At 36.9% G+C, this 21,476-nt stretch overlaps 3 protein-coding genes across 3 annotated transcripts in view; 2 read left to right on the forward strand and 1 right to left on the reverse strand.

Moving 5' to 3' along the window:
- LOC113225953 (protein unc-119 homolog) overlaps positions 1–5,190 on the forward strand; it is an 8,007-nt gene extending 2,817 nt beyond the window's left edge. Inside the window, exons 2-3 of the mRNA XM_026458439.1 lie at positions 1,351–1,523; positions 2,420–5,190. Coding sequence (XP_026314224.1) covers positions 1,351–1,523; positions 2,420–2,538 — 292 coding nt within the window. The 3' untranslated portion in view covers positions 2,539–5,190. The remainder of the gene's footprint in view (positions 1–1,350; positions 1,524–2,419) is intronic.
- Positions 5,191–5,515: 325 nt separating this feature from the next.
- On the forward strand, positions 5,516–10,718 carry LOC113226010 (39S ribosomal protein L44, mitochondrial). The gene is made up of 6 exons (XM_026458516.1): positions 5,516–5,671; positions 5,748–6,026; positions 7,122–7,282; positions 8,678–8,804; positions 9,753–9,926; positions 10,545–10,718. The coding sequence occupies exons 1-6, from the start codon at positions 5,602–5,604 to the stop codon at positions 10,700–10,702; spliced, it is 969 nt and encodes a 322-aa protein (XP_026314301.1). The 5' UTR covers positions 5,516–5,601; the 3' UTR covers positions 10,703–10,718.
- Positions 10,719–16,169: 5,451 nt separating this feature from the next.
- LOC113225966 (centromere protein J) lies at positions 16,170–21,184 on the reverse strand. The gene is made up of 3 exons (XM_026458458.1): positions 17,994–21,184; positions 17,538–17,742; positions 16,170–17,414 (listed from the first exon to the last, which is right to left on the reverse strand). The coding sequence occupies exons 1-3, from the start codon at positions 21,182–21,184 to the stop codon at positions 17,283–17,285; spliced, it is 3,528 nt and encodes a 1,175-aa protein (XP_026314243.1). The 3' UTR covers positions 16,170–17,282.
- Positions 21,185–21,476: the final 292 nt, after the last annotated feature.

The following is a 21,476-nucleotide window of genomic DNA, read 5'->3' on the forward strand; positions in this document are numbered from 1 at the left end:
AACCCTAACCAACCCACCCCCTAACCCTAACCAACCCACCCCCTAACTCACCCCTAACCCCTCCAACCCAAACCCTAACCCACCCCCTAACTCCCCCAACCCAAACCCTAACCTACCCCTTAACCCACCCCCTAACCCACCCCTATAAATTTATCATAATTGTCAGTTTTAATTGTTAATCAAAAACATTGAAAAGATTGAAAATTGATTTGTTAATTGCAAATATACGCGATTAACGATTGATCAATTGTTAGTTGCGAGAACCACAATTAACAATTAATTAATTACATAACAATTGATCAATCGTTAATTGCTGTTTGGCAATTGACAATTAATTAATTGTCAATCTTTAATTGCCAGAACAATTAAATTTTGCCCAACACTGCCCAGTACCAAGTGTAATACGACACTAATGCAAGCAATTCATTGAGCGTCATTCGAATTGTTCTTTTGACAGCGGCGATGACAAGCAACCAATGTATATTGTTATTACCGAATTGCAAGAAAATAGTTTTGTTTCGAAATTATAGTATTGTATTGTTCAAAATTTTAGAAAATACAGACTTTTAGTACTTACCGATGGAAGGAAATCACTCCTGGAGTATTTTTTAAACTTTGGCTACTTACGCGACATAATATAATGGCATATTTCTATTTTTTCTACGAAATAATCATGTATCACATTTGAACGACGACTGACGCGCTGTTGACACTCATATGCCCATCTGGTGATAAACTAGGTAACGCGGACCCCGCCCACTAACCAGTCTATTACTAGTATTTATGTGGTTTGTGGTAGTGTCACATTTTTATATTCATTTATTTATTTTATGACCTTGGATTCAAGTCTTTTAGTCAAAACATTAGAGATAAATAAGATTAGAAACTACTACAAGAAGTAATAGTAATAGCATACTAGAACAACTAATGGTTTATGATGAAAACAAAGAGTTCGTTCGGGAAAGTGCTGCCACCTTACCTATTTCTGCCACCAAGCAATTAATGTGAGCATAAAGACTGATCATGTTACGCCGTGCCGGAACCGGGGCATGGTTTGAAAGGGTAATAGTTTTGGTGAAATTACAAGCACATGGTACTTGTCAACTTATGTCTCAAGGTGACAGGCACAGTGGGAGTGCCCCTCAGATCTATGCGATTTAAAGCTCTGAGTGGCACTGCAACTGTTATGTACATATGTGTTGCTTTCCACTAGATGCATGACTTGTTCGTCCCATCCCTTGGTGTTATAAAAATGGTGTATGTATAAGTATGGTATCATAAAGAAAGACAAATGCATAAATATTCTATTAGTAATATGCAATACTTATAAAATGACATGTAAATTTCCAGTGTGGAATTCACCGTGGGTCCTCGTCCTGTCAATCACTTTCGCATGATTGAGAAACATTTCTTCAGAGACACATTACTAAAGACGTTTGATTTTGAGTTTGGATTCTGCATTCCCTTCTCAAGAAACACATGTGAGCACATATATGAGTTTCCTACACTGCCACCAGATCTTGGTAAGTAAATGTCGCTTCAATTTATTTCAATTTTATTAATTGGAAAACTTTTGATTTCACCACTGTTTGTCTGTAGCCCGACATACAAACTCTTAATCATATTATGATGTTGAAACGCTCTAAGATTAAATAAATGTGATTTGTACATTAATTTAATAAAACAATAGTAATAATAATAAAGCGCTAGACAACCATGAGAATTCTCTGTACTATGAATGCCAGAGCAACAAAATTACTCTGGGGCACTACTCTGACCAACCAGATTACCAACAATTTGGTCCCGAATTGGTGCTACAAAAGATTTAAGCAGCAGTAGAGCTCCTTGTGAAAGAGTTTGTCTAGGGAAGTACTGCCACCTTACCTACTTCTGCTGCCAAGCAGTAATGTTAGCGTTACTGCATTCCGGTTTAGAAGGGTAAGGGTGCTGGTGAAATTACAGGCACATGGGACTTGTCAACTTATGTCTCAGGGTGATGGGCGCAGTGGCGGTGCCCCTCAGATTTTTGCCATTTAAAGCTCTGAGTGGCACTGCAACTGTTATGGACAGGCGTGTAGCTTACCATCAGGCGCATGACTTATTCGTCCCGTTACTTGATACTATAAAAAAAAATTTAAACACCTCATCATTAAGTGGCCACAATGTTAATTGCTGAACCACTTTGGTTGTTTAATCCGTTATGCGTCCAAATGACACATGTGTGTCTGTAACAATACAATTTTGGTTAGAATTGTTTTAAATTTATTAAAGTTTTTAAATGGTGGATAAAAACACAGCTACACATTAAATACAATGTGTGTTTTTGGACGCTACAAAATCGGATGTGTGATGGGTTAAACATAATTTATAATTTTATAAAGAATGAATTAACAGAGGATTTCTTTAATTTTGTTTACAGTTGAAGAAATGATTGCAGCACCATTTGAAACCTGTTCAGACAGTTTTTATTTTGTGGACAACAAACTTGTTATGCATAACAAGGCTGACTATGCCTACAATGGTGGTATCAACAACTAAACATTTTATTTGGTTTACAAAACCAATCTGGCACATTTATATTTTAAAAAGTTACAACAATTAATGATCTCATTTTTATTGGCACAAAAAAATTATTTGAAGTAATTTTAGGAATTTCTTAAACAATATTAATAAATACAAAATGGAACATTTCATTGAGTTGCTTTTGACTATACAAGGAATTAATTTTAAACACCCTAGTATTATGTTTGAGATTCCATGAGGTGACTTTTACACAGCAATATAATACAATTTTCCTCATACAAAACAGTCACCAGAGCATACAATGTGTATGTAACTTATTTTCGTGGATTGGATATGACTTTCTTAGAGAAACTAATTTCATATTATGAGTAAAGTCACCTCATAAATTTCAGATCTTAAGGTTGTTCATTTCAGAACAAACCACATACATCAGTGACTGATTCTTATTTATAACTGAAACATTATTTATTGAACATGTTTTTACCATGTCCATACTTTGTAAACAGGTTGATCTCATAATAATCTGACTTTTTACTATTTTTTTTTCTAAAACGTAAAAGAAGCAAAGTTTGTCTTATACAAAATTACTATTTATCACTGTGATTGTGGCTGCATTCAGTTTTAATGTCTGTTGTATTTTTATTCCCACCTTAGTTGACACTTAGCACTTTTTTAATTAACACTTTTCCTAGTTTTGGTGTGTAACACTTTTGTGTTGTAGATTAAGTGGTGCTTAGATGTTATTGATACCATTGCATATAATATACCACTGAGCGAAGTTTGACAAATTTATTACTATCTTTTTGTACCAATGAGATACTCGGCAACAGTGAAAACACTAGAGCTGTATCTCCTTCAATACTAAAGTCTGAAAGCATGACTTTACTTAGTTTACTTACCTGAAGGGGTCACCTTTCCAAGTGTCTGTGAAGTATAAAAGAAATAGCAAAATTTTGAACTTGTGGTGTTACTAAATATGCAATAGCATCAACTTATTGTACTTAAAATTTCTAGTCAAATTTTGTGGTAATTTATTTTAAAATTCTTATAATCGAAATTGTAATGAAATGGGATAGAACAATAATAATGTCTAAACTACAGGGAGAGGGAATTTGGTAAAATAAGAAAATTATTTTGCTGTCAACTATCTCGAGAATGTAATGCTTAAAAATATGGCGTTAGAATACCAAAAATATTAACTTTTGTGCTATAGTTCGTGTCTATCCATTTTTCATGACAAGTAAACAACCCGGTTTGGATAAAATTCTTAAAGAATCATTAAAAAGATGGAATAACTAACACATTCATATTGATGGTTTCAAATTGATTCTCACCACTTTTTCCAATTACATTAATTGAAATAACATCTTAAAATCATATTTAAAACATGTTAGTCCAAAAGTCAGGTTATTATTCAAACATAGAAGTATAGATAGTCTATGGTTGCATATTTTTTATGGAAAATGAATTGAAACGAACTATACATTGAGTTTCCTGATATATTAAGGAGAAACTTGCTTAGGTGAAGGACCACATCTTTATCAGTCAACTATTTTTATTTCATTATTTTTAAACATATTGTAAAACTGAATATCTGATGGTATTCAGATTTATTTGCAATGTGAATTTAAATAATATTTTAGTCTATCAGGTATCCTAAGTGGTCACGGATGCTACGTATTCCACCTATACCAAAAGTAATTTTAATATTGGCTTTAAAAAAAAATCTTCTTAAAAACCTATGACATTCCAGGAGATCTCATTTTTATGCCGTCCAAAGACTTTATTTACAAGTGCCCTTGCTTTAAAATTAAAAAAGAATAATATTACGAACTTAATGTGTTCACTATATAACATTTTGAAAATTAATTTTGGTTAAAAGCCTTCTAACTAAATGTTTGTTGTATTCTACTTACTATATTTATGGATAATATATAAAGTAGCTCTGTTTCGTGTATTAAATCTGGTAAAGATACAGTACTATTTGGCAGATATAGAATATATTGTATTCATAGTCTGTGTATATATGTTGTATATGTCCGAGAAAATATACTGATTTAAAAATTTATATGGACTAATAGTACTAGCTATGTAAAAGGATCCTATACAGTTATAACGTCAACCATGTTGCATTTATATCATTATCTTGAAAAAGGCAGTCTGATTTTTTATTATTATTGAGAATTAATTAAAACAGTATATTTTCCATTCTAAAATATTTCATATACATATAAACTACATATTTATAATAAGCAAATTTTCATTTAATCAAATCTTTAGAACGGTTTTAACTTTTTATTTATATCGTTTTTATTCATATACAAATAATTAATATGGACATACAATGTAGTTGAAAGTTAAAGGGCCAGTTAGAGACAATTGTTTTGTGTGTTGCGTAGAAATTGTAAGAAAATCGATGGGGGATACTAAAGTTCGATTAGTAAAATCATTAATCAGAGGCATGTGTTTGTTTTTTTGTAATGTTCTGTGTAAAGTTGTCACGGACTTTTTTCCTTTTTCTTCATACTGTTGTATTGGTAGTTTTATAAATATATTATTCATTATTATTTGTCTTTATCTATTGTGTAATTTAAGAAATTTATTTATTTCGGTTACCTTCATCGATAGTCTTTAAAATCAAGTTGCATTGTCACTGACGTCACTACACTAGTTTAGTAAATAAAAACTATATATTAAAAATGGTGTTCTTTTATTTGTTATTATAAAATGGACCTCTCCAAAACCAATCTCTGCATTAAATTTTTCACAAAACTGGTAACGATAACAGATGTGCCACGGAATAAGAACTTGCTCTGAGAGATATACGCATGATAAGCACGTACAACGAAGTTAGTTCTACTACTCGACACTAGATAGCGGTTCGGGTATCCAAAGAATGAATGGCATTCGAGGGCGGGTACGATTTTACCCTTATTAAAAAAATAAAAATAACCTCTCAAACTTGACAGTTGTATAATTATTTTTTCCATCCTCTAAGATAGAATGTTTTGATTTTGTATCGTAAAATGTTGCATTTTTAATAGAAATTCTGTAAGTAAGTTATAAGTAACTTACACAATGGCTTTAATTAGACGATGCATGCCACTCGTCACCAAAACTTTGAAGCTAACACCTTTAACTGTACAAGGTAAGACGAAATTAAAAATTCGCTAACAAAATCGCATTATTTAAACAAAATAAATATGCACTGTACTTAATTCTAGCACAAAAAATTCATCGTTATGTGGCGCCTACCTTGATGCTGCTGAAGTTGCGCGAAAAGAAGCAAGGTGGTAAAGTTGTAAAGCCTAGAAACACATTTCTAGAATGGAATTTAGAGGCTGAACTATATGCGTTTAGAAAGCGTTTAAATGAAGATTTCGACGCTGATTTATTACTACAAGCCTTTACAGATAGATCTTATGTCATAAAGGAAGAAATGAAGCAGAAAGAAATGGATATTGATATTAAAATGAAAGACAGTAGAGAACTTGCAGAGGAAGGTAAATAAACCTTAGCACATAAATTTTCTTTGGCCGTAATATCTTATCCTTGTGAAAGAGTTCATCCAGGGAAGTACTACCACAATAGCTGTTTCTGCCGCCCAGCAATAATGTGAGCATTAGTATATTCCGGTTGTGAATGTAAGGAGTGCTGCTGAACCTACAGGCACTGGGACTTTTCCACTTTAAGTGCCATTTTCCACTAAGCAACTGGCAGCGCACAACTCTGATTACTTCCGAGTTGTGGCTGCGTCAATGGATATGGTGTAATCAACTTCAACTTTTGTATCTATGGCTCCGTCGTTTTGCGCGACGATTTCGCCAATGTCAGGGTTGAAAGACATGTAGAGCGGTAGTGAGATAGATTGCCGGTTATTAAAATACTTCGGCAGTCCATGACTTATTTCAGTCATTCTTGGACTAATATTCACTACTAATTTCTGTCTAGTTGCAATTTTTATTATTTAAATATTCAAGTATATTATTGTTTAATTATTAAATAATATTTTATGGTACAGTACTCGAATATTAAATAATATTGTACTATAAAAAATTAAATAATAAAAATTGCCACTGAAATTAGGTAAAGAACACTAGTTTGGGAATAACCGGTTTGAATAAATAATAGTAATGCGCGGCCAGCCGCCTACAATTAGCCCCTTAGTGGGTAATTAGTGTTAGTTACCAACAGGCACATGATTTGTTCAGCCCGTCACTACACTTATATACTACAATAATATATTACAGTTCTGGACAATATCTGGTAGTTTTATAATAGGCCCAGTCTCAATCCTCACTGTAATCATACATCCTAAATAATATTTATGGAAATTTGTGTGCATTTCCTAAACTAGAGTTCAATTATTTGTTCTGTATTTTGCCTAATTTAAGACCAGGCATTAAGCCAAGCATTTAAGTGATGTGACTATATGTTTTAAAATGTGTTGCTGATTTTAAAAATATAGAAGCTTACTGTAAGTAGTTACATGTAAGGTTTGTAAATTTTTTTAACTTTCCCTGTACATACCCCATAAAAAAATTGTTTTGCATATTAGACGGTGTTACTTTATATGATGTAATGTTACAAAATTTCAGGTGAAAAGTTCATGAAGGAGTACATTCAACTGTACCTAGAAGTGGTACTGCCAAAGTTTCCACTGGAAGGAATATCTGGCATCAAACAACACCTCCTCAGTGAGGCTACATTGGCTCATGTCTCGACACATCTCGGTACTAAAGACATTATTCTAGCTGCTGTAAGTATTTGTTATACACTTGTTATTGATTGAGTAGATTAGTTTCAGCAAGTCAATATTGTAGTGCTTATTTTGCGTGAGAATGTTGTATATTCTAATATTGTAAATGAGTATGACAGAAAAAAGCTTTTATAATTGTTAGCATGAATTCTTTGATAGTTTGTGTTTTTTATTCTTTTACATTTGTATTTTTTTGTTTTGTTTTTGTTCATCAGTTATTATGAAAAACATCCTCATGATCCCAAAAGATTTTCAATTTCTTCCCCTTTCTCCCTCTATTTAAAATCAGGCAAGGGTCATCATGTCAACAAGGGCATTGCAGCTTGAGCAAGCACATGCTACGTATTGGGCAGAGAGAAAATAGAGAATGTAGATTCTGCCACATAGCAGATAAAACTCCTGTGCATCTCCTCACCCAGTACTGCCCCCTGATGAGCGTATGAAGTTCCATATTGGGAAGAAACAGACCTCAACCAGAGGACATAAAAACTGACAGAGCCAGGAAAATCCCTCAGTTGTTTAGTGTTGTTGGCCTTGGCTCTGAACTGTAATCAGTGGTGTTCACTGATTTCAATAGATCAGTTGATGGTCGCAGCGATGAGGTGCCGCAAAGGCCCTGAATGAAGCCACCCTAATAATGATAATATAGGAAGTATCTCGATCTGGTGCTCGAGATCACCGACATGTAGAATGTGGCCTTCACTGAAATAATCCCAATTGTTTTGTTCGCAAATGGGTTATAACTGAGTCCGTTCTAGCCGTCTGCGCCATTGCCGAGGAATACCGCCTAACCTATTTAGAATTGAAAATTAATCTTTTAGGCCTTGGAAGAGGCGAGAATCTAAAATAAATATAATAATAATAAGGGAATTCTCAGAATGTGTGTAATCAATAACATAATAATAATAATAATATCTTATTTTTGTCATCACAAATTACGTAAAGAGCCACAGCATTATTTAACTGTGTATTTTTTATAGCTTCAATTATATTTTATTTCTCGCTTCCATTTCTTTCATTTCGATATAACGTCGCCTTACTTTCTCGGACTCGTATCTTAAAGCACAAAGTTATTGAAATGAAAAAATGGATTGTATATACAAATTTTGCAGGCTGATTCAAATCACATTTCTTTTATATTTACACACTGGCTACCTATTCTTAAAGTAATGCATCCAAATTAATATCCTTGATAATAAATGTAAAAATAAATAGAAAGTTTTGCCATATCCTGAGTGAAACTCTTTATAAGATACGAATTTGAGAAAGTAAGGCATCGTAAGTCCGCGTCTGACGGAGTTTCATATACTCATCAGAGGGCAACAGTGACATAAAAGATGTAGATGTGTTTGCACCTCGTAATGACACAATGTAGCTTTCATGTTCCATTTACAGGAATATCCGGTAGATAGCAGTATTCTAGCAAACACACTGAAGGCTATTATCGGTGCGCTAATCCAGTCCTCGGGGGAAGAACCTGCGGCGCATTTTATCAGAGACTTCATTGTCACGCAATTGCAAGGTATAGAACGCCTCACCGATTTTAGAGACTCAGCCAAACACACACGTCATGGTGCTTTAATTTATAAGAGTTTGAATTTTGCTAGGATCTACTTACCAATTTAAGAAAAAAATTAATTTGATTCTGGATGTCGCTTTTGATTTTCATACCAAATGGTCTTTCTCTGGACTAGCCCACTTGCTTTTAATACTACTTTAGTTGCTCTTCCTACACCTACTTTTTAGTAAAACGCTGGCGCTGATGGTGAGCGTTGAAACCAGAGTACATTTATTGGCAAATGTCGCTATTTATTTATATTAATCTAAAAACTCGGAATAGTATAATTGTTGAATACAAAATCAACCAATCATAGGGCACATATTGCAAGAGCGAGACAGAAGTATTGCTATCTCGCTGATTCGCGGTCCGTGGATTTGCCGCTCCATTTACATTTACAGCTATAGCCCAATTCATGAAACAGACACCGAGGAATCCCCCAATCCCCTCTTGGTGGCTGCATCCAACTACGTCAGGGAACATCCCCATCGCGTACGTAAGACCCGTTGTCCCAGGGAAGACCTGAATGACCGTGTCGCTATCTCTCTCGCCACTTTGACAGTGCAACTACTAGTAGATGGACTTTTACCGTGAGCCGAGGTCCGTGCCCACTTGGACGCCATCAGACCTGCTACTCAGTTTTAGTTTATTTTTTATGGGTTAAGAGCCTTCAGCTCGCCCGTTTATCCGGTGGCTCAGTCAAGGCCATCAGCGACCAACTGCAGAGTATCAAAAAAAAAAGGATTTGCCGCGCAGAACAAAATGACCGTCACGGCGAACAGACGTGAATGCATGCAGCTACACTACAAATAATCCCTACTAATGTAATACTTTCAACCTAAAGCGGACACGAATTTTTATACACCTGGCGATTTCACTCAAATATTCAAGCCATGACTTCCATATTTTCAGGCCAAGACATAAACGAATACTGGCACATCGAAGACCCTTTCTCGATGCTAACTGGGTTACTAAAGAAAGAAGACGCCGAAATCGAACCACGGCTCATCGGTGAAGTAGGGAAACACACGCTGCTAGCTTGCTACAGGGTTGGTCTTTATGTTGATAAGCAGATGATTTCTTCAGGTAAGTTCAATCGACTTCAAGCAACTACAACCGACTAATTGACGACTTTTCTGGGTTCTCGAGATTCAAAAATGGTGCCGCCGGAATAAGCTTCTTCCAGCGTGGACAGTAAAACACCCTTTATAACTTTTTGCGACCAGAACCGACTAAATAGCGACTTTTTATCTGGCTAAGCACATTTCAAAATCTATATATATAGATGTATATATGTGGATGGATATAATTATGTTTTTAGTAGCAGTAGAGCTCCGCGTCAAAGAGTTCGTCCAGGGAAGTACTGCCACCTATTTCCACTTACCCTACTACCTATTTCTGCCGCCAAGCAGTGAGCATTACTGCGTTTCGATTTTGATCTCAGACGCATTGGCGACGCTCCTCAGATCTTTGACATTTAAAGATTTAAAGCTCATGAGTGGCACTGCAACTGTTATGGACAGTTGTGTGATGTACTTGTTCATCCCATCACTGAGCATCATAAAAAAAAGGATAACATCCTACTGTCACTGGATAAACAAAACTAGTTTCACCACGCGCTATGAACAAGACTGAGAATCGTGAAATCAAATTAAAATAGCAAACTGACGAAAAAAATAATTTGAAAAAATATTGAATTCACAGGTTTTGGTGAAACAGTATCCACAGCCAAAGAGATGGCAGCAAGAGAAGCATTGAAGAAAATATTTGGCACCGAAGATAGCATGAAACCAATCAGTTTCCAACTGCAAGGCGTTCCGAAACCAGTCTCGCAGGCGCGATACCAAATATCCTCCAGTTGAAATTGTTCTATTGTAGTGTTAGGATAAGTATTAAAATTAGTTAAATTCATTTTTGACACTTTTAATTTCACACTGCCCATGCTCAAAGGAATGCATTATAAATTTCATTGATATTAATTCATCTGTTGAATAAATACTTCATGTTACTTTTTATTACTTATCATCATTATATGTATATGTATAATAAACGAGCCCTATACCGGTCACCTACGGTGGGGTCGGGCTTGGCCTGCGGCCACGTAATCAGTTCACGTAAAGATTACGGGGTGTGCTTATATTCTTTACTTGATGAGGAGGTTCCAGATTCGATCCCTGATTTGAGCCAAAAAACATTTTTAAATTGGTTCTGGTCAGGGTATTCTGGGTATTGCCCTCAGAATTATCGTTACACTGGTACTCATAGTACAGGAAACTCCCTAGTTTGAGATCAGAAATTTGGAGTGGTTGTCTGGCATTTTTTCCCTAAATACTTCTATTTTTGGCATAGCTTCCAAGAAAAAAGAATCTATCGGAGAGACGGTCGAGATACAACAACGCTATAAGTCAGTATCTTATTTCCACTACGTCGGGAAGTACGCCTTACATTTTGAACACCCTAGCTTACGCCAGGGCTCCCGCGCCAACGGAGGGGCGAGTCGGCTGTCCTCCGACCCGCCCCCCAGACGAGTGAGGCCGTGCAATGCAGGCTCCGGAGTCCCTGCCCAGAGCCCGCTGGTCTCAGGGGATCAGGCGAGTAGCGAACTGCCTTCGCCTTCTCCCCGTACGTCTGCGCCGGAGCGGGTGCGCGTCTGCCGCGTCCTCGCGTACACGCTCCGCGGCCTCTTTTTGCGACATAACCTCTGCGCAAAAGGAGGCCACCGCCTCACAGGACTCCTCGCTATCGAGCATGGCGGCAATCAAGCTCGGCAGCGAGAGGTCCTGCCCTACAGTCCCCGTCAGAGTGCGGCGCTGCTCATCCCACCGGCTGCACACCTCTAGGGTGTGCTGCGCGGTGTCATCCGCAGCGCCGCACTCGTGGTACGACGGGGACTACCTACGTAAGGTGGCGTGCGGACGCTACGGGCTTCGCTCTCCACTACACCTCGGCCTAAAGCCTCGGCACTTATGACTTTAAAAATATTACCATAGCTCTTTAAGAGCGGCCATATTGACATATGGCAAAAAGTAAATGTTGACTGGAAATTATTATTACACACCCATAGAGCCGTTTTTCAACTGAATTAGAGCAAATTTTCATGTGCCGCCAAAAAACACTTCTATGGCAGCCATATTGAAAAATGGCAATAAACTAATGTTGATCACAAATTATTATCAAGCACTTCTAGAGACTCCCACATGCCAATTTTCAGAACAATTTTTTTTCTACTGCCAACAAACGCTTGTATGGCGGCCATGTTTGAAAATGGCGAAAAACCAATTTCGAGCACAAATTATTATATGGCACTACTAGAGGCCTCCATATGTCAAAAGTTCAAAAAAATTAAGGACTCCTAAATACGGGGGGTCTTTAGGAGTCCTTAATCATAATTTGGGCCAATGCATGCCAATTTTCAGCCGCATCGAAGCAAGTTTTTCTTCGGCCGCCATTTTGGATTCGCCATCTTGAATTTGTTGTACACAGGCAGTTGCCCACTATTACCCTCTATTACATTCCTTCCAGCACCTCCTACCTATCTCTAATAGTTTCCGGGATAGAAGGCTTCGAAATTTGTATGGCAGCCATCTTGTTTATTTGAATTTCGAACATTTTTTACTTTCCGCAGAAACTGACCAAGGTGTCTCTCATAAAAGTGCACAAATCCCCCCCATGTATTATATTTTTGCAGGCCGTTGATTACTCGTTTACATTTTCCACAATCAGGCCTTTTCATATTTGATTCTTTGCCTTGGAACCTATCCACGTACAACGGTATAAGTATCTGTTTTCCACCATATCGGGAAGTATGCGTTCTATTTTTCTAAGTGAGTCAGGATTTGTAGCTTTATATACATACTAGATGCCGCGCGATGCGCCGGGCCGCTAAAGCGGCCCGCGAGGGCTTTCTTTATATCTGGTGACAAATTGGGAGTTGAACTTTATATTTCAGTAGACAATCCTCTTTGGTTGAATTTGGGTGGGAAGGAGCAGGATTTGATAGACAGATAGATAGATAAAATCTTTATTCGGTTACTGACTGATCCAGTTTAGTTACATGTAGGGGTAGTTGGTATAATCGCGTCAAGTCGTATCTTTAAATATCTTAGAACAATCCACTCGTATATCATTGACAGCTGCGAAGATTCAGAAAAGTCAATTGTTTATGGCAGCCATTTTGAATTTGCCATATTGGAAAATTTTTGATCCCAGTAGAACCTGACCAGGGTCCTTGACATATTTTGTTTGAAAGTCATACACCCATCTCTGACACGTTGACTGTGCCGTTTATCACGGAAACCAGGTCGACTTGGATGTTGCATGTTGCGCTGGGCCGCTAAAGCGGCCCGCGGGGGCTTTCTTTGGGTGTCGTGTGAATCCTCTTTGGTTGAGTTTGGATGGGAGGAAGCAGGGTTGTCGACTGCTCCAGTGAAGTTACATGTAGGGGTAGTTGGTACGATCGCGTCAAGTTGTATCCTTAAATATCTCAGAACAAACCAGTCGTATATCATTGACAACTGCGAAGATTCAGAATAGTCAATTTCGTATGGCGGCCATCTTAAATTCGTCATATCAGAACACTTTCGATTCTGGTAGAACCTGACTAAGATTCTTGACAACTTTTATTTGAGAGCCATGTGCCCATCTGCGATACTTGAGCGAACGGCCTCTGTCCCACCTGATGTGGAGCACTATTCCAAGATATCCGGATTTTCTCGTACTCACTGAACCCTTCCGGCCACTATTCCTGTAAATCATTTTAAACTATCGCTGTTCCTTCTGGGAGAACTATTACCTAAATATCTACATCAGTCAGTAGTAATCGAGCTACACACGTATAGTATGTTGCGCGTTGCGCTGGGCCGCTAAAGCGGCCCGCGAGGCCTGTGTCTTAGGCTTGTGACAGTTTGCTGGTTGTAGTGTTTGTTTCAGAAATATATTTTTGTTAACTTTATTTGGTTCTGAGGGAGTCAAGTAGTTGGTATGATCTCGTCAAGTCGTATCCTTACATACTTCAGAAGAAACTACTCATACATCATCAATAATTGCGAAGATTCAGTAAATAATTTTTTTTTATGGCGGCCATCTTGGATTCGCCATTTTGGAAAATTTTTAGTTCCAGTAGAACCTGATCAGGTTCCTTGATAATTTTTGTTTGAAAGCCATACCATCTCTAACGCTTTGGCCGAGCAGGTGGTGTCCTACCTGATGCAGACCACTTCTTGAAAGTTTTGGATTTTTCTTATATTTAATATTCTCAGTCAAACACAATCCTTGTACATTTATTTAACACACCTCGATTCGTTCTAGGAGAACAATGACGTTGGACGGTGGAAAATGTATGGCGGACATGTTGGAAAATGAAGAACTACAAACACAATTTCATATTATGGGGCCTCATACGCAGCCAAGTGCCAAATTTCAGCACCATCGGTAAACTTTTTTCGGGCGCCATCTTGAATCGACCATTTTGAAAAAATGAAGTTGACAGTCAATTAGCTCCTATTGCCTTTTCGGACTTAAGTTTAAACATAATTTACCTATCTCTAATAGTTTCAGAGATATAGTCCCCCGAAATTTGTATGGCGGCCATTTTGTTTTGCGAATTTGAATTTTTTTTTACTCCCGGTAGAAACTGCCCAGGGTGTCGAGCAACATTTGTTTGGAGACCTTAGGGCTAAAACGTATACTTCGCACGTGCAGCTGGGGTCCTCCCTGATGCTGAGCACTTTTCGAAGGTTTTGGTACTTTTTGATACTCACCAAATCCACCTAACCATTATTCGCATACGTCATTCTTATAAACCCGCGTTTCTTCTGGGAGAAATGTGCTGGTCAGAAAAACCGAAAATACACTTGTATGGCGGCCATCTTGGAAAATGGCGGAATTCAAATTTCGTTCACAGATACATACTATGAACCTCTATTCACGGTCGGATGTTAAATTTCAGTCGGATCGGAGCACTTTTACTTCTGGCGGCCATTTTGAGTCCTCCATCTTGAAAATTTTTTTTACCTGCAGTTGGCTCGTACTATTCTGTACGACATTTGCTTGAGCGCCTCTCATCTATGTCCAACACTCGCCGAGATGTAGGTCTCGGAACATAGTGGACTGTGGAAAATGTATGGCGGCCATATTGGAAAATGGCGGAATCAAAATTTTGACCACATATTATTTTTAGGAACTACCAGACATGGAAGTGTTTAAAATTTCAGCAAGATCGGAGCACCTTTTTGTCGGGCCGCCATCTTGAATCGGCCATTTTGAAAAAATAATTTCAACAGTCAGTTGGACTCTGGCGTGCTCTACAATATTAGTTCGAACACGAGTTACCTATCTCCAATGGTTTCCGAGATGGAGGCTTTCAAAATTTGTATGGCGGCCATTTTGTTTTTCGAATTTTGAACTTTTTTCACTTTCTTTAAAAATTGCCCAGGGTGTGTATGAACATTTGTTTGGGCACTTTGAGCCTGGACGTATACTTTGGCCGGACGGCTAGGGTAGTACCTGATGCGGAGCACATTTCGAGGAGTTGAATAGTTTTTGACGTTCATATGACCGATATAACCATTACTCTCCTACATCACTCGTACCTATCCACCCTTCTTCTGGGCGAGAAATGACTCCAAAGGGCGAAAGTTTCACATGTATGGCGGCCATCTTGGAAAATGGCGGAATCAAAATTCTAACCCCAGATTTGTAACCTAAGCCCCCATACGCGTCCGCATGCCAAATTTCGGCCGGATTGGACCACCTTTTTTTCGGGCCGCCATTTTGAGTCGGCCATCTTGAAAAAAATTTGTCACCGGCAGTTGACCCCCGCCGCCCTCTATGACATTTGGTCGAGCACCCCCCACCTACCTCTTGTAGTTTTCGAGATATAAAGCTCTGCAATTTGTATGGCGGCCATCTTGTTTTTACGAATTTCGAATTTTTTTCACTTCCGGTAGAAACTGACCAGGGTGGCGGCCATTTTTAGTAAGAACACCTTTCCGGTAGGTCTTATACTTTAGCCGCGCGCGTAGGCGTTCACCTGATGCAGTCAACTTTTCGAAGATTTCGGATTTTTCTGGTACTCACGGGACCGATCCGTCTACGAGTCTAGTACATTATTTTTACCCACCGGCACTCCTTCTGGGAGAACAATTATGTCAGTATCTAGTTCAGTCAGTGGTAATCGAGCTATATATAGTATAATATATAATGTTTTTTTATAATTAAAATGGAAAATTTAAGTAAAAATATTTATTAAATATTCTGCTTATAAAATAAAAGTTAAATCTATTTAAAAATATTACATCTTAATACAAATTCACTATAACAATATTGGCACTTCTTAATCGGCAACATTTATAATATGAACAATTCAAATTCGCGTGGCGATTATTCCAAAACAAAACTCAACAGAAAATTTGTAATTAATTAGGTTTGTCATACTTTCAATTTAGAAACGGTAAGGTTTAATTTACATTACGGCGCGGGCGGAACAGAATGGAATGGTAGCGTCTGTTTCGCCCTCGCTGCGCGAGAAGGCGGAATACTCGAGCATTCCAGCGACCGCGCCTTGAGGCTGTAGTATTTTGTCAAAGGTCGACTTTACACTGCGCTTGCCTTTGCGCTACTTCCCGCAAATGCACGAGAATTCCGCGGAGCGCGACGTGATTTTTGTCTTGTATCTAGTTTGTACGTTACACAATTGACCATAAAGTTCATTATGCTATGTACAATATCGTTACAAAAATTCGCTTCCATTCAGTTCCGCCGCAATATAAATTGAGCCTAAGTAAATTACATTTGTACTATTTTGGCGTATCAGATTTCCCAGGCGTATCACTGGTTATGCGTAACAATACACGTAATTGATACACAAGATGCGTACAATCTAGAGATGAATTTTTAAAACGAGAGATTGTTTCAATCTAATTTTTGGTGAAACTGGTTTCATTAATGAATAGTGTCTATGTCGTTATTTTGACTACGCGCCTACCATGCGCGTAGCATGGCGTCTCTACCATGAGTTTACAATGGTAGTTTTCGCTAGCGACTGCGTAAAATATTTGATAATTTTGTATAGAAAATGTCGCGTTTGTTAACTTACACTTTTAGTAAACTTTAAATCACTTGGGTGCATTAAACATGATTTTAGTAAACTTTGTTCACCTAATTGAACAATTTGAATTCATCTGGGTGCATTAGATACAGAAAATGTACAGCGCCCTCAGAGGTCACAAGAAACAACATTCTACATACAAATATTATCGGTTGCTAGCATAGATAATGGCTGCTAGCCACCAGTCACTGTAACCTCAAGTTACTAGCTTTTTCTTAGATAATGTATTAATGAGCCTTATAATTATCAGTGATTGTTCGCAGATTATTAGTTTCTATGCTAACAAGTGAAATACAACATCCAAAACTATCATCTGTATTGTCATTAATAATTCATTACCCAGGTGATGAGTCCATAATAAGATTACCATGCTTATCTTTGATTCTTACACGACCTGATGCATATCGTGTTTCGGAAGTACCGTCATTATACACCAACTTTACTGTTCCGTCTGGAAATTCTCGACGCTGTAAAAAATGGGTAACATTAAATAAATTTAATATATTTTCAAATTTCGATTTGCCACCGCTGTGTGCCCGCTAGTCGATTCATAAGTGTTATTTCGCTTCCACAACTAAAAAATATCTTACCTTATGATCCTTAGCATGCACTTCAACTTGTCCATTACTAAACACGATCTTCTGTTCTCCATCAGCTGCTATTGTAAGCACCGTGCCGTCGGGGAACCGCCATTCTTCTTTCACATGTTTGTTCTTTGGATCGAAATAGCGAATGCTACCATTCGGAAGCCGTATCTCAGATGAGCCATCTTTATAGCGTTTTTCTACTTGACCACTAAAAAAAATGTATCATTGTAATGTGAACGTAATATATATGCTCCAATAAAAATTGAGCCAGTAAAACTGCATCATAATACACAAAGAATAATTATTATAAGCTTGTTATTTCATGTTCGAGTTAACGTGTTTTCACATTCAGTGTTACAATACCAATAAAGATATGTAACCGCTATTCTTTATTCTTGATCAATGATTCAGTCATGACTACCTAACAGTAATCAGTCAACTTTAAAAAACAAAACTTACTCAGGAAACTCTAAAACTTCAAGACCATCAGCATGCGTAGTGTGATATGTTTTAGCATCAGCATAAAAATACTTAATCCTCCCTTCACTAAAGAAGTTCTCCTTTACATCGCCATTATAATAAATAAACTTAGTATATTTTCCATCTGCAGAAATATACTTCACATTTCCATTTGGGAATCTTAGTTCTTTTGATCCATCAGATTTCTTAATTTCAGTAGGGTTCAAACTAGTTTTCGTCAAACTTGTCTTGCTTGTTGAAGGTTCAGGAGTTACTGACAATTTGTCTCTATATTGGCCTTGATTTATAATAGTGCGTGATCTTTGACTGCCAGAAAATTTACTAAGATTTGAGACTGGAGAGCCAGATCGCCTCTGTGAATTGTTTGATTCTTTTGAGTAATTTAGGTTATCTTTAGCGAAAGTTGGTGATTTTTGATCAGAGCGATTACTTAGTATTGAAATAGGAGATTTTGAGCCATTAGATCTGAGACTTGGACAACGGGGAGATAAGTGATTAGATAATATAGATTCTTTTGAATCTGAAAGAGATTTTCGAATAAAATATGGATCAGGGTTATCTATGAAACCATTTTTATCGGTATTAGACAAATTAGACCCATTTGAATTACTTTTCGATGAACCAGATTGATGTCTTTCTTCAGATTGAAATCTTTCTAAGTATATTCTTTCTATATTATTATCATCGTCGTTGTTTGAAGAATTGTCGTTATTTTGAATAAATTCCGATTCTATGTTATTCTGATTAGAGTCTGAATCATCGTCGGAATTGGCGCGTATGATCTCAAAATTAGTCATATCATTTTTCTCCAATTGACTTACAGCATCTCTTTGACTGAAATATTTAGCGTAACGGGAAGTTACTTTCAAGTTTGGTACACTTTTTGCTCTCGGTCGTACGAGACCTTTTGCTGCAGGTTCAACTTTTCTGCTTCTACTCTGTCTTTCAATTTCATACGCCTTGTATTTTACATCAGTATCCAAACCTACTTCAGACTGAGTATTTTTAGACATGTTTGTTAATTTCTTATTTATCTGTTCAAGATATTTTAAGTTGGTCAACCTTCTTGTTACTTCATTACTATGTTGAATTCTTCTGTTCTCTTTTTTCAGCTTTTCGACTTCTTTCTGTAAATTGTCTTTCTCCTTTTCCATTATTTTGATCTGGTTCCTTAATCTTGCAATAGTTGAAGTTGATTTGGCATCTTTTATCCTTATTTCTTCTTTCAAATCACTAATTTCTTTCTTCAAATTGATTACTTCGTCTTTTTCTTTTTTATTCAGTCTTCCTCTCATTTCCCTAACATATCTTTCATACTGTTGTTTTTGTTTTGTAAGTTTCTCTTTTTCTTCAGCCAAATAATATTCAGACAAAACTTTTTCTTCATTATATTTTTGTTCAAACGCATTTTTCTCCTCGTAAAACTTTTGCCTTTCTAAATCAATATCTTCTCGCATTTTTGCCAAATTCGCATTTTCATTTTTGAATTTTTCTATTTCGTCTTCTAACTCGTGCAATCTTTCTTTTAACAATTCACTTGTAGCTAGTAATTTAGCATTCATATCTGCCATATTCGCATTCATAGTGTCATCCTCAGTGACTGTGTCATCTTGACAATCATTATTTCTTTTTGCTTTATGTGCCTCCTTTCTTTTTTCATTGCCCTCTTTCTGCAAATCTTCTTTTTTATTCTTCAGTATTGGTTTTAGAGGTGAGCGGTTTTCCTCTACAGTATTACAAGAACAGCAACAAGAAGCTGAGGAGCAATCATCACTGCAATCTGTGTATTGACTACTACAAGTATCTGCATCACTTTGGGTATCATCTTTTTTGTGATGTATATCAGAAAATATGTGCATCAATGCAGGATTATTTGCTAAACACTTCTGCATAACTAGTGGTGTACTTTCTCCAGAAGATTCAAGGTTTCTTTTCAAAAATTTGCAGAAGAATGAGTTTTCCAAATTGAAGCTTTCATTGCCAACTTTATTTTCAAGTAGTTCAAACATATTTTGTTCTGCACGTTCTCTTTCCTGTCTTAGTTTGTAAAGATTTTCATCACAGCTAGCATTTGAAATAGTACTTTTTGCTGGGGACACAAAGTTTTTGTAATAATCACTTTGTTTCAACTGTCTTAAGAAATCATCCTGTTCTTTTGTTAATACTGCGGCCCATGTTTTTCCTTTCTGAGTTTGTAAGGGATGTTTTTCTTTCAGAAATTGTATACTTTTTTCAGATTTCTTACTATGCATCTCACAGTTGCTAGAATCAACAGAGTTTTCAACTGCATAACACTGTGGCAATAATTGTTTTGGTTTTTCCTTTACAGTTAGAGGTTTGTGCAATGGCGGTACAATTTTAGGAATTTCTGAAGGTTTCTTAAAATCATTAACCATAATTTGTACATCAACTTTGTCATCTTTTTCAGACTGTTTAACTTTCTTGGGTGTATGATTGACTTTTGTAGTAAGGCTTTTCCTTCTCCATGGCAAGGACTTAGTGTTTTCTATTACAAGAGAATTCTTTTTCAAACCGAACCTTGCGATACCTTCACCACGTTTTAGAAAAGGTTTTTTATTTTGTGTGCAGTTTTCTACATCCTTTTTTGGGCTTTTACTCTGGGGTTTAGCATAATTTTTTAATTTCTCTATTACTAAAGTTTCAAAGTCTTGCTTATGTGACAAAATAGGCATCTCATCAAGTGCTATTTGTTTCTTCATTACTGGTTTAGGCTCATCGTTATGACTCGATGAGTTGATACCAATAGATTCAGACCTAGAAGGTGCAGAGAGGTTACTTTTTGTTGATATCGGTGATTGAACGAGATATTCGGATTCTTGTGAGAGATTTAATACTGAGACACCTTCTACTAAGTCATGATCTTTGACTTTTTGTAATAAATTGCTTGTGTTCGAACGAGGCGTAACATCGTTATAAGTTTCGTGCGAAGATTGTAATAAACTTCGAAATGTGTTATAACTTGTGCTATTACTAAAGTGACTGACAATTTCGGTAATACTAGACGAAGTTTCAGGGCTGTCTTGGTACTCTAAACGGTGTCTCTGCAGTTTTCCTCGCTGCAACATTTGAAGTTGGCGTAACACTTGTAAACGATCCAGTATTTTAGAAGGAGATAGCGAAACATTACTGTCTGCACACGGCTGGTCCATTGTAGCTGATTTAATTTGAAAAAAATTACAATAAATCAATAATAAATAAGGAAAAACTAAAAAATATGTTAAATCAACAATCACAACAGCCTCATCAATTCAAAAATGACAGTGACACTGTGACACTCACTGCTGACAACATTTCAGTTGTATTTTTTTAGTTTGTGTTGTGGATAAAAAGTTGCAACAGGTAAAAAAAAACGATTGAACATTAGATTGATGGTTTGACAGGAGTTGTTGCAGCAGGATATTTTTCTTATGGCATACCGTAAAATAGCAACATTGGTCCATG

This window comes from Hyposmocoma kahamanoa, unplaced genomic scaffold (genome assembly GCF_003589595.1).
Source record: "Hyposmocoma kahamanoa isolate Upper Pololo Valley unplaced genomic scaffold, ASM358959v1 180, whole genome shotgun sequence".
Taxonomy (NCBI): domain Eukaryota; kingdom Metazoa; phylum Arthropoda; class Insecta; order Lepidoptera; family Cosmopterigidae; genus Hyposmocoma; species Hyposmocoma kahamanoa.

Bases quoted from the DNA above. Each gene is read 5' to 3' on its own strand.
- LOC113225966 (XM_026458458.1), bottom strand. From the start codon at position 21,184: ATGGACCAGCCGTGTGCAGACAGTAATGTTTCGCTATCTCCTTCTAAA. The intron at 17,743-17,993 runs GTAAGTTTTGTT...CATTTTTTTTAG, and splicing joins GAAGTTTTAGAGTTTCCTGA to TGGTCAAGTAGAAAAACGCT. The intron at 17,415-17,537 runs GTAAGATATTTT...CATTTTTTACAG, and splicing joins TGCATGCTAAGGATCATAAG to CGTCGAGAATTTCCAGACGG.
- LOC113226010 (XM_026458516.1), top strand. From the start codon at position 5,602: ATGGCTTTAATTAGACGATGCATGCCACTCGTCACCAAAACTTTGAAG. The intron at 7,283-8,677 runs GTAAGTATTTGT...TTCCATTTACAG, and splicing joins AAGACATTATTCTAGCTGCT to GAATATCCGGTAGATAGCAG. The intron at 8,805-9,752 runs GTATAGAACGCC...CCATATTTTCAG, and splicing joins CATTGTCACGCAATTGCAAG to GCCAAGACATAAACGAATAC.